This window comes from Xiphophorus hellerii, chromosome 12, assembly GCF_003331165.1.
Source record: "Xiphophorus hellerii strain 12219 chromosome 12, Xiphophorus_hellerii-4.1, whole genome shotgun sequence".
Taxonomy (NCBI): Eukaryota; Metazoa; Chordata; class Actinopteri; order Cyprinodontiformes; family Poeciliidae; genus Xiphophorus; species Xiphophorus hellerii.
Window position 1 is genome coordinate 15,927,172 of NC_045683.1, and position 12,509 is coordinate 15,939,680.

At 37.8% G+C, this 12,509-nt stretch overlaps 1 protein-coding gene across 2 annotated transcripts; it reads right to left on the bottom strand.

Annotated features, from left to right (window-relative positions):
• Positions 1-201: 201 nt before the first annotated feature.
• On the bottom strand, positions 202-12,480 carry LOC116729268 (uncharacterized). 2 transcript variants are annotated; one of them, XM_032577679.1, is made up of 15 exons: positions 12,375-12,480; positions 10,788-10,918; positions 9,863-10,702; positions 9,016-9,181; positions 8,816-8,913; positions 7,752-7,964; positions 7,509-7,596; positions 7,031-7,152; positions 6,350-6,455; positions 5,829-5,900; positions 5,601-5,710; positions 3,833-5,313; positions 2,364-2,745; positions 2,199-2,292; positions 202-2,118 (listed from the first exon to the last, which is right to left on the bottom strand). In XM_032577679.1, the coding sequence occupies exons 2-15, from the start codon at positions 10,844-10,846 to the stop codon at positions 1,993-1,995; spliced, it is 3,957 nt and encodes a 1,318-aa protein (XP_032433570.1). In that variant the 5' UTR covers positions 10,847-10,918; positions 12,375-12,480; the 3' UTR covers positions 202-1,992. The 2 variants fall into 2 exon arrangements, with proteins under 2 accessions (XP_032433570.1, XP_032433571.1); XM_032577680.1 differs by lacking the exon at positions 12,375-12,480 and having other exon boundaries at positions 10,788-11,132.
• Between the last annotated feature and the right edge of the window lie 29 nt (positions 12,481-12,509).

A 12,509-nucleotide genomic window follows, 5' to 3' on the forward strand; every position in this document is an offset into this window, starting at 1 on the left:
CCTGACTGCCATTTTCTTTCTTTGTAAAGGAAATTGGCTGCAACATTTCCTCTTGAAACATGATTAGAAAACAGAATCTCTATTTTTCAAATATACAATTTTCATTTACCATAGACAGAGAAGTCGTATATATGTCCTTTATGGTTGATCTAAATTTATACACACACACACACACACACACACACACACACACACACATATATATATATATACTTATATCATATAAAGCACTTGTAATATAAAGCACTTTTTATTCAAATGTAAACCACTGACACCATATAAACAATTTTAATTAAATCTTCAACCCATCTTGCATAAGATATTCTACCAAAAACAGATGAACCTCTTAGTCAGAAACTTGGCTTGAAGCTTGAAAGACATTAGTAAAAAATAAATAAATAATAAATATTGGAAAATACTATTATCCATATTAGCATGATACATGATTTCATTCTGCTTGATGTCCCAAATACTGACAGAATGTAAACACCACCTTGGTGGTCTACTCTGGACAAAGAAGATGTTTGAGGTTTTGTCCATTTTAATTAAAATTATATTAAGTTGTAGCAAGACATGCTCAGGAACATCTGAGATGACATGACCACAGACAATAGTAAATAACACTTCATTATAAAAAGCAGCCAAAGTTTTGTGGAACACATTTTAAAACAAATTTACCAAAATTATTCACTGCCTTCAGACACATCTAAACCTGAGTGAGTTCCTTAATCTGCAGGGTTTAATGTAATATTGGCCCAGTCTTTGCCACTATAACAGCTGTCCTGGGACAGGGTGTCCACTTGGGTTAGGAATATGTTTATAGAAATGTTGACCATTTTCAGTCAGACACTGATGTTGAATGAGACCCCGTCTTGGAAACTTTACACTTGGTAAAGCAAGGCTTGGCTGCAGCAGCTCAGGAATGGAAACTCACTCTGTGAAGCTCACTATACACTCCTCAGATAAAGTTTGGAGTACTGTGGCTATTAAACCTGCGGAAAGTTTGTGACCTCCACACACTATGTCCCTCAGCCTTGGCAGACCCTGTTCTGTGATTTCAAGAGGCCTACCACTTTGTTACTGGGTTGCAGCTGGAGAAAATGATGCAATTCTACAAACTCAACCCCAAAAAAGAAAAAAACAGGAAAAAAATATATACATCAATTAAGTGCCTCCTCCTGTTGTCTTGATGTCCTGCACAAAGATCTAATATTATTATGTCAACCTTCCAGAACACTCAGGTCTTCTGGTTTATGTCTGCTCTGCATCTCCAGAATCAGAACCAAACATTTAAAAAGCAACATTTAATTTTTGTGCTTCACTAATCTGGAACAAACTTCCAGAAAACTGCAATAATGCTGAAGCAACGAGTTCCTTTAAACAAGGAACGGAAATTTGTTTAAAGCTGAAATCAAAGAATACCTGGGACAAAATAAAGTGTAGTCTGTTTTCAACTTGTCATCGTTTTACCTCACTTTGAAACATAAGAGTTTTTTAATTTTTTGTAGTTTTATTTTTCTTCTAAAAATGTAAAGAACTTGCCTTGTGGCTGAAAATGGGCTATGCAAATAAAACTGCCTTGCTGTTCTGTCCTATCACTTCCACTTTGTTATAATACCACTGCTAGTTGACTGTGGAATATTTAGCAGCAAGGAAATTTCATGCTGCACTGTCACCCAATTTGTAGCACTATTGACTTGCAGCAACAATGTCCTGTGATTTCACTGCATGGAGATGTGGGTACTCCAGCTTCTCCCCACAGTCCTGAATCATGACTATTAGGTTAATTCAATTCTAATTACATTGATCAAATTAATTGGTCTCTCAATTCATGTCTTTAGGTATGTGTGTGTGCATGCTTGTGCTGTGTCCCTAGTATTATTCGTTTAAATAAATTTAAACTTCATCATTCAAGTTTATAGTGGAATAAATTTTCTTGCTGGATTTTTAAAGTATGCTGGGGGGGGGGTTCTTGTGAAAAATTGCATTTTTCTAATCTTCTTGTGTGGAGTGATGGTTAGTCTTCAGGTAGTGCCTCAGATGAGCTTTCATGCTGTGTACACACTGAGCCTTTCTCTCCAGGATCTCATCCAGCTTGTGGACAAATTCCACAAAAACCTGTTGGACCAAAGGACAAAAATTAGGATGTACAAAACAAAGAGTGAAAGCCATCTGTTGTGAAGTTGATTTTATCGAACCATATCATGCTGCTGGCGAAGAAGTTCCCCCTCTATGTGACAAATAGCTTCCATCTGTTTCAGCTGCTCCAAGTGGACCTCAATAATGTGCAACCTGGGAACACATTGAGTTAAAGTAGTTCTACTCAAGAATCATAACATTGTGTCACATTTAATAATTCTTACCTTGCGTGGTCCGATCTGTCCATGGTGAACAGATGGATTGTGGGTTTGATTTGCTGGTTGCCGCTTTCCTCTCCACCTAACTCAGCAGGTTTGAACTGCTCAGCAGCAACTCTTGAGATATTGTAATAATTTGCCTGTGCTGAGTTCAAGGAGCCATATTGAGGCTCTGAATGTTGCTTAGATATGTCGGGTACGATTTTAGAGTGTATATTATGTGTACATTCTAGTGAATAGTGTGTAGACTGAGAGCTACAATCCTCAGTGCTTTTGATTAAAGATGAAGCCTGGGATTTAATTATGGATGCAGTTAAATTTTTTTCTGAAGTTGATAGTTTTTTCTCCTTGTTGCCTTGGTCTTTGATGGGGTAAGGTGTATCTGTACCTGAAAAAAAAGGAGATTACCTCAGATTCTTAATAAATGAGCTTATCATCAAAGAGTTAATTTATGTCAGTAATTCAATTCAAAAAGTGAAACTGACACAATATACATTCACTACACACAGCAATTGATTTCAAGCATTAATTTATATTCGTTTGAATGATTCTTATAGCTAATAAATGCTTCTTTTTTTTGTGGAAAATTAGAATATTACATGGGAGCAACAACAAACGATTTCCAACACAGCAATGTTATGGTAGGTGCAATACGGTTGCTGATTGGACAGATGTCCAGCAGAAAGTCACTGACATAATTTTCCTCAACAATGACGTTAAGTCACAAAATATGAATGCAAAAGAATCTGATTGATCACAGAGTTCTGTATCCAGGCATGTTGAATGGAAAGCAGAGTGGTCAAAAAGCTGCAGAAGGAACAAGAAATCCAAAGCCACCACACATAGCTGTGTCTGCGGCAGGAACTACAACTGTCCCATCAACATAAACATAAACCATAGACGATGTTAGAGATGTCATATAAGGTAAGTAAGGTGAAAAAAAGTTGATGCTTAGGGGTCGAAAGTTCTTTCAGATCAAAGTGATTTTTACATTTTATTTGGTAATACAAATCCAGTAGTCTGGGGGAAAAGTGGGGAGGTAGAGAACTTGTGCGGGATCCGCTTTGAAGTTCCCACAGTCAGTGGTGATTTTGGGAGCCATGTTATCGTCTTGATCTTCTGTGTTTTATCAAGTATAAATCATTTCCATGCTGCGCTTCATTGATGCAGCATTTCATGCAAAAGGAGCCACAAGCAAGTGAATAAGTAAAGAAGAGTGAATTTCAGCACTTTTTTTTTATTAGTCTTAAGTAATATTCCTATTTTCTTAACACACATTTTGGTTTTCCACTGAGCCAAAGCTTTAATTATTCACATTAACTGAAATAAATGATAGAAATGTATCTTCTGGTCTGTGGTGTTTCACTTTTTAAATTGAATCACCGAAACTAATGAACTTAATGTGATATTCTAATTTATTAAGATGCACATGTGCTTTGTATTTTTTACTAAAACAGAAGCAGGGTCTCTCTTACCTCTTCCATTGACAGTGATTGTGATGCATTTCTTTTGCTCATGGTGACCAGCTGCTGTTGCAGTATCATATGTAGCAGACATATTCATCTGGAGGTTCTTTGAGTGGGGCGGCTCCAATGGAGAAAAGGAAAATTCTTTATGTGGACCAGCAGGCTGCCGCTGCTGCTCCACATGAGGTTGGGAAATGCTGAGAGGATCCATAAAGCAGCTTAAAGAATCCTTAGAAATATCAACTTGAGGTAAAAGAGACAGTTTGCTGCTGTTTTCACATACTGGGGAAAGTGCATTAAATTGCAGATGAAGATTTTTGCTGTGGTAGTCAGACACTCCTTTCTGCTCATGGCTCCATGCTATGTCTGTTGTTTGCTGTTTCTGCAGATCCACATCCCTTTTGACCTCTGAATCAAGGCAACCAGACAGGCGTGCCTCTGTTTTTGTTGGGATTTGTTTGGACTCCACTTCTGTGTTTCCCATCCAACAGTCCCTCAAGTATCCCCCCTTCATACCAGCTAGCCTCTTCTCCTCCTTCCTCCCAGCTGCTTCACCTGCTGCCTCAGTCTTCACCTTCCTCTCATTTTCACACTTGTCGTCATCAGCAACATTTATAGTGTGGTTTGCAGAGGTTTCAGTTTGCACACCTGAAGTCTCTTCTAAACAGGGATCGGTTTGGGTAGAGAATGAAAAGTTAGACGAGTGCAGGAGGGAAGACAGAGATCCCCGAGAAGAGGAAGAGAAAGATGAAGATGAGAGAAGATGGACGTATGAAGACATTGGTGAAGGTGAAAACTGTTGCAGCTGCTGATGATACTCTCTCAGATGCTTCACTTTCTCTTTTTCGTCAACTTTGTGTAATTCTCTTTCTTTTAACTCCTCTTCTTCCTTGCATGTGTCTCTACAGCTTACAGCCGGTCTTCTCATTTCTGTCCATTCTGGTTCCTCACTCTTTCTCTCTTCCGTAGTCTGCTGATAGTTCTCCTTTTCCCTGTGGTAGAATCCAGATTCCCTTTCAGAAAAAGTTAAATCACCCCCTTTAACGGCTCCATTGTTTTGTTGTCCCAAAATCTCCACTGCTCTTGTATGTTTCCCTTTAACACAGTGACTGTGAATATCACTGTACGTTTCATTTTCAGTTCTCCCATCCTGTCTGACCTCCAGTCCTCTACTCAAACATCTGTCTTCAGTCTGTGCAAACGACCCTCTAATTGGGCTAATATGTTCAAGTTCTATGACTTTTCTGTTTCTTGATTGAGTTTCCTCTAAACAAGAAGATTTTGTGGGTGTTGAGCAGAAAACTGGTTGTGATATGTGTGGGCTTGTATGTGTTTTGGGACTGAAATTCTTGTTCTGATTTCCTAGCTTTGGATTTTTAGAAGTCCCATCATTTCTTCTGTTCCCTGTGTTGCTGTTGTCAGACCGTGTCATGTTGCTTCTGCTTCTTTTTCTTCCAATTGGCCAATTTTGTCCTCTCAACTCTTTCACACTGTAAGAAATTGAACACATGCAGTGCCTTATGAAAGTCTTTATACAACTGACACGTTTCCAAATTTTCTAATGTTACAACCATAAACCTCAATATTTTTACTGAGATTTATAAAGTAGGGCATAATTTTAAGGTGGAAGCAAGATGGTGCTGCATATTCTTTGGCACTGTCCTCATTCCCCTTTACTCCAATACCCATAAATATAATCCAGAGCAATGTGCCAGCATCTTATGAGAGAAGTAACTTTTGCCTCTATTTACTGTTCCCTTCCCCTTTAAACTCTTACCGATCTGCATATCTCAGAGTATTCAGTGTGTGTTCTGTTGCTGAGTGACCCGGTGAAATGTTGGCAATCATGCATGTCTTCGAGTCACCAACAAATGAGTCCTTTAAAACCTAAAATTAAAATGAACCAGTTTAGTTTGAAGACAAATTCAAGAATATGTGTGGGTCAAAGTGGAAAAACAATAAAATTATCCGTCCTTTTATTATTAAGTTACATCAGTCTAACTACCTGAGTGAGTTTGCTTTGTCGGAAAGGAGTGTGAGATTCCTCTTTGTCAAGTGAACGGATACATTCTTTCAGCTGTGGGGGGAAAGCAGGTATTAGATCTGTGGAAAAATTAGACAGAATATTGCTGCTTTCATAGGATTTAAAAAGAAACTTAGCAGCCAAGTACTGAAATTACATGTATAATATTAGCTGATCATCACTGTTACTTGCTTTAAAAAACTCAGGTAGTCTCTGTTTATGTGTTTTAAAAGAAATGTGAATTTGGAAAGAGATCAGCAAGGATCTCAGAGGAGTCACTGTTGCTACCCATAACTTTGAGAATGTTCTTCAGGCCTTATTTAAACAATTTCAAAACCAATAAAGTGAAACTGATAAATTTACACAGAACACAGTTGCAATAGGAAATTTTACAAGCCACTGAATAATGAGATGTGCTTAATTATAGCAACTTTTTTTTTTCCAGTGACTGATTATAATTAAATATGGTGAAGTATATCTGAGTTTGTGAGAAAGTTTCTTACAGCCAGCAGGCTCTGGTTGATCTCAGCTCCCTCCATCCGACTCTGCTTGTTTGGTTCTTTGGCATCTGAAGCCCTCTCACTGCCTGCCAGGTCCACAAACCATATTCTGCACACATGCATACACAAACACGCAACAATTCGTTTTATCAATTTTCCACAAAACATTAGAACTATCGGATTGTCAATTCAGGTAGTTAAAAAAAAAAATGAAATCATCAGGAAGGTGGTAAAACACCAGACCTTCTTCCAGGATTTAGCTCCTCCCATCTTCCTATCAGTGTGGTAGGATTTCATTTCTGCCATGTGTTTTCCATTTTCACATGACAGATTGAACAGCAGTCTGTGAGAAGTCCAAAGCTTAGGATGTTGCTTTAAACTTCTCCAAAACTTTCTCACACTAATTAGGTAACCATTGAAGGCAATCAGGAGAAATTGGATTTTATCCGAGTCTGTCAGAGTGAAGGGGGAACACAAGTGCATGCCACAATTCACAGATTTTTATTCTTAAAATAAAAGAAATAAATGGTCTATGACATGAAACACCCCTCAAAAAACATGCTCAAGCTTTAAAATGTTATGTGACAAAATGTGAAAAACTTCTTTTGGGAGACATTTTTAAACCTTGAAAAAATACTAACTATTATAAATAATACTAACAAATAGAAAGATTAAGTCTCTCACCTTCCAGCTATCTGCTGATTAAGATTCCTGAGCTGAATCTGAAGCAAGGCATGGGATCGAGAGGAAAGAGGATTCACGCCACTTGTCCCTTGTGTTCGCTCAGCTGTTCCCTGTGAAATCACCTTAAAGCAGCCAGGAATGCAGAAAAAGGAGATAAGCTTAGGAGAGAGACCATTACATTACAGACAAAAGAGTGATTCCGATCTGAAGTGTAAAGAAAATATAAATTAATGGTAGGTAGGAGTCAGCTAATGGATCAATGAGGATGTAACCACATATCTATTATTTCACTAGACTAAATTGTTTTGTATCTTTTGACAATTAAAGTAGTCTTTCTCATCTTGAATTGTAAAGTATTTGATTTCAGTTTAAAAGTTTGGTTTAAAGCTCATACCTTGTTGGTTGGTTTGCCATTTACAACACTAACTCTGGACTACACATTGGGTAAATTACTAATTGTATGAAAAAAGGATCAAACCTCTAACAGTGAGCTGACTGAATCCACTCGGATGTCCCGCAGACCTGAAATGTGAACCACTTTCTTTCCATCCTCCCTGGCAAATAACCTTCAATAGGGGAAAAATAGGTAAGATATTCTGGTCATTATAGAAAAACTAACTTTTCCAGCAAAGAAAATATGAGGGAGACAGGTTGCAGTGAAAACACAAACCAGATGAACCACTTAAGAATAAAAAAAAGCAATAAATTTGAAACCAATAACCTTTTCCTGTGTTCCAACAAGTCGTACAGCTGGCCGCAGTAGATTTCAAAGAAGCTGACATAAACCAGTAGAGATGCGCTTGTTGCAGACAGGTGAGCAAAAATGTCATGAACTGCTAGAGCATATAAGCCGGTTCCAGCAGGGGATGAACCCAGCATGGTGTGAGTCTTTCCTGCGCCTGTCTGTCCATATGCAAAGCAGGTGGCCTTGCCTCTGTGGATACACACAACACAAAGAGAAAGACACTAAAGAGCGGAAGCTTAAACACATCATGCTGTTTCATTTAGAGGAAAGAATGTGATCAACTGGACAGTTCAGTAGGCATGGGTCAGTAGGAAACTGATCTAATTACTTTTATTGAAAATATCAATCATTAACAATTAGTTATTTACACTGTTGGTGCAATAACCAATCGTTAGGCTCTTTAAAGTAATATCTACATTTGCTCACTGTTATTTAAGTTTGACACACTTTTAGTTTCCACGCCCATGACAGTCCATGTTTTTCTTGACCAGAATTATTTCCAAAAACACAAATTTGTCTTTCATGTAAGCAATAAGGGGGAACAGTAAGAGATTTTTTTGTGCCAGTTGACTGGCAGTGCACAGCAGCCTGTGGGGAGAGGCAGAACTGCATTTGTCTATGTGCTGCACAGCTGGAGAAAAACCTCTTTAACTTGAAGAAGTTAAAGAGGTACAAATACAGAAAAACAAGGCGGGCGTAAAATTATTTAAAAAATACATAAAACAGCCGTTCTCATTACTTTAAATCTACTATATATATATATACATTTTTAAACTTAGCCAATAAAATAAAAACCTATGAAGAAAGTTTTGGGGGGTTTGAACTTTAGGAATCATTTCACAATAGTAATTGACCCTTATTCTTTTTTTTTTCTTTTAACTATATACAAAATTAAAATGTTTATTTTGTTGTTTTTAACTTTTTTGCACAAGCACTTTGAATTGTCTTTGGCTGAAAGGTGCTATATAAATAAAGTTGCCTTGCTTTGCCTTATCTACAAGGCACATACCTTGCCTGGCAATTTAGCAGTGGACACCTACCCACTGAGCATGTGCTGTACCAAAGGGTATGCTGTTTTCAGATAGACTTCTTCATTGGAGCTCTCCTCTCCAAAAACCTGGTCGAAATGATACCTGTGCTGCAAAACAACAGAGAACCAGAACAAATTAAGCATAAAAATTTCTTTTTTTTAGAATTACAAAATGAAGGAATCAGAATTTTTCTCTTTCTGCATATCTACCTGTAATATGTACTCTGTGAGATCCACAGCTTCTTTACTTTCGTGCACAACCGCCATACACTCTCCACTTTTAGTGGTCACAACATCTACCTCTCCTCTTTTGCACTCTGCACGAGTTAAAGGTCGTTTCCTCACACACACGCTGATCCGTTGTCCTTCCCCATGTCTGCTCCAAAACACAGAAATCATACTGTCATTATATTTCTTAGGATCATGCAAAAGTATTCAAACCTCTGACGACCGCAAACATGAAAGTCATTTAATTGGATTTTATCAAATGGACCAAGACAAACTAGTCCAAATCAAAATCTGAAAACAGTGGAGTCCACTTGATTTCAGACCAGTTCGATCTGATACCCTTATAAAATTGCCTTCAGAAGTTGCATTAACAATAACAGTCCACTTTTGTGTAATTTTATCTGAGTATTAATTAGAGAATCTATGACTTGAAAATAACTGTTGTCAGACAATCTGACAAAGCTGAGCTATTTTTACAAAAAAAATCAACAATAATTCAGCTGGAGATGCTAAGAAGATATACAAAAGGTCCCACACCAGTAATTGCAGCAAAAGTTGATTCTACAAGGTACTGACTAAGCAAGGGCCATTTGACAAATGAGTGTCACTCTTCCCAAAGTAATCCACTTTGGGAAGAGTAAATTACTTTAGAAATATGCTCTACTTTGTGTTGTCTGTCTCACAAAAAAAAAAAACACAAAATGGGTGAAAAGGGATGTGGACACTTTTGCATAGACACTTGCATATCGACTTTCTTACTAAGTGAAACTGGCAGTTGTTATCTTGTGTAGAAATATAGCAATGAGGGTAGAACTGAATAGCACTTTACTTTGCAGCCTGAGGAGAACTCAGAGGTAATCCATAGTTGTAGCTGGCTGTTCTTTTTGCTTCATAAACAAGCGTGGGCTTGGTATCATCTGCAGCGCTCTTTTTCTTCCTGGAGATTGTCTTTCTGTCTTTCTGTGCTGATAGTTTGTTAATAAATGATTCCGAGGTTACTGCTGCTGGGGGAGCATTCAATTTGTTGAATGCCTCACTCTTTGGTACTAATCTGATGTGAGAGTTGAGCATTGAAGATTCCCGTGTGACCTGCAGCTTGATGTTTTGCACATTGTGAGGATCACATGAACAGCTACGCTCATTTAGCTTACTGCTTTTGCTTTGTCGAAGGTCACACACCACAGTTTTTCTGCTGTGAAGCCCCAGTTGAATGGGTGTGGCTGATCCGTTTTCGTGAACTGGATCATCATTCCTGTTATGACTTGCATAGACATGAATGGTGTCTTCAAAATGAGAACACAATCTCTGATCTGTGCTTTTAGTAGAGAAATCCAGCCTTCTGCGAACATGTGATGGTCTATCACTGAATGCACTAGAAGTAGCTCCACTTTCATTCTTATCCCTTCTCACATCTCCATTGGAGTTTCCATATCCATAAGGACTGACGCTATTATTAGCAGGAAATAGCTCATTGTCTTCTTCATAATAACACTCATTGTAAATCCCAATATCGTCATTTCTAAGGCTCCTTAGATTAAGGCTTTTAACCAGTTGGACCAGCTGGAAAAGGCGAGCTCTGTCCTCCATAGAGCAAACTCCCAGGAGGGGGTAGTCCTCCATGCTCAGTGTGGAAAGTTGGGCTGCCCGGTAAACACCCATCAAGGTGAACCTAAAAGGCAAAAAACAGAGAAAGATAAGTGTATCATTAGAAAAATCAAAGCAACAATGTGGATTTGACTGATCTGTCTGCTTACCTTGAATAATGACGCTGAAGCCCAGCAGCCGATAGACAATTGTACAGGCAAACTGTCATTTCTCCCTTGGCTTTTTTTCTATTTGGTCTTCCACTTTGTCAAACAAGTGAATAAGTCAGCTTGGCTTCTGTCTATTAGGAAATAAATAGAATGCAAAGTGGGTAGCTAGCATTATTCTGCATTAATGAAATGACAACAGCAGCAACATAAAACACTGTCCTGTCCAGTAAAAATGATGACCAGTGGTTTCTCCTGGTGTCATTACTACCAGCATGTTCTGTTGACTGGAAAGTAAAGCACTGGGCTGCAGCATGACGCTGAAACCTGACACTGGTGCTAGATAGAGCTGGGGCCTGCACCAGTGCAGCCGCAGCATATTTCTACATAGTGGCAAACGTGACAAATGTAGAAAACACAGGCTGATCAACTGTTGACTTCTACTGTACATTGGCTAACAGCTGCAACCAGTCTTACTGTTATACAGTCTCCTACAATTAGTCACTTGGACATTACTAGACCTTCCATCCGTTTTTTATACCTAATCTTTAAAGGACCGAAGGGGGATGGTGCTTATCTCCATCTGACATCATGAGGCAGATGCAAATAAGCATCTGCCTCATGATGCACAGCATGAGGCAGTGCACCCTCTAGTTGCACTGCCTCTGGATAGGTCACCAGACCCACTGGACACTTCTTTACTTTATGCTGTTACTACATAAGAGGGCTGCATTTCCTGAAAAACTGTAACATTTATAAACTTCATTTTTAAAACAGTTAATCAATTGAGATGTTACTGCTGCTGAGGGTCTAAGGCATTGATTTGCATCTAAGTAAAGAAGTATTTATGTGGATCTATACACGTTCTACAAAATACTTCCTAATATCCTTGTTTAAGCTGCTGGTTTAGTTGCCAGAATGGCTCTTAAACTGTGCTACAAGAAGTGCCATTGGAGTTACGTGGTCTGACTTTAATGGTATTCTGAGGAAATGTTGGTATTAGTTATTTGCAACTTAAATACAACTAAATTATTACTAATATTTAGTTAGCTTCTAGCTAAATATGTAATTATCAAGCTAAATATTTAGTTAGCAAACTAGATATTTAGCTTCAAGGTAAATATTTACTTAGCAAAACCTAAATATTATTGTTAGCAAACAAAATATGTAGTTTATCTTCGAACAAAATTTTTAGTATGCAAACTAAATATTTATCTTCAAATTAAATATTTAGTTAGCAAGCTATATAATGTTTAGCTTATGACCAATTATCTGTTAGCAAGCTACATAAGTAGCTTCAAATTCTGCTCCAACCTAAATATTTAATTTAAACTTAAATATTTAGATAGATAATTAAATATTTAGTTTTAAGCTGTAACATTTATAAATGGATGAATAACGTGGTAAAAAAAAAAATATGACTTTGAAAATGAACCCATATTTCCTTCTCTTATGACTAAATAATTTACTGCTGTTAATTTTTGTAACTTTACAAACGACACTCAACATTTTACAGTTCTCTATCATTCGGGTAGCTGCAAAACTCATAAAATCTAGAACAACATTGAAGGAAAAACAAAATACACTTACCCAAGACGTTTTAGTAGCACAGAAAGCTAAGAACGGGACGTTAAACTGACATTAATATTTCACCAAGTAGCAACCTGACTGACGTTTCCGTACACAGACAGAATCTCCATAACGACGGAAACATCTCGGCGCCCT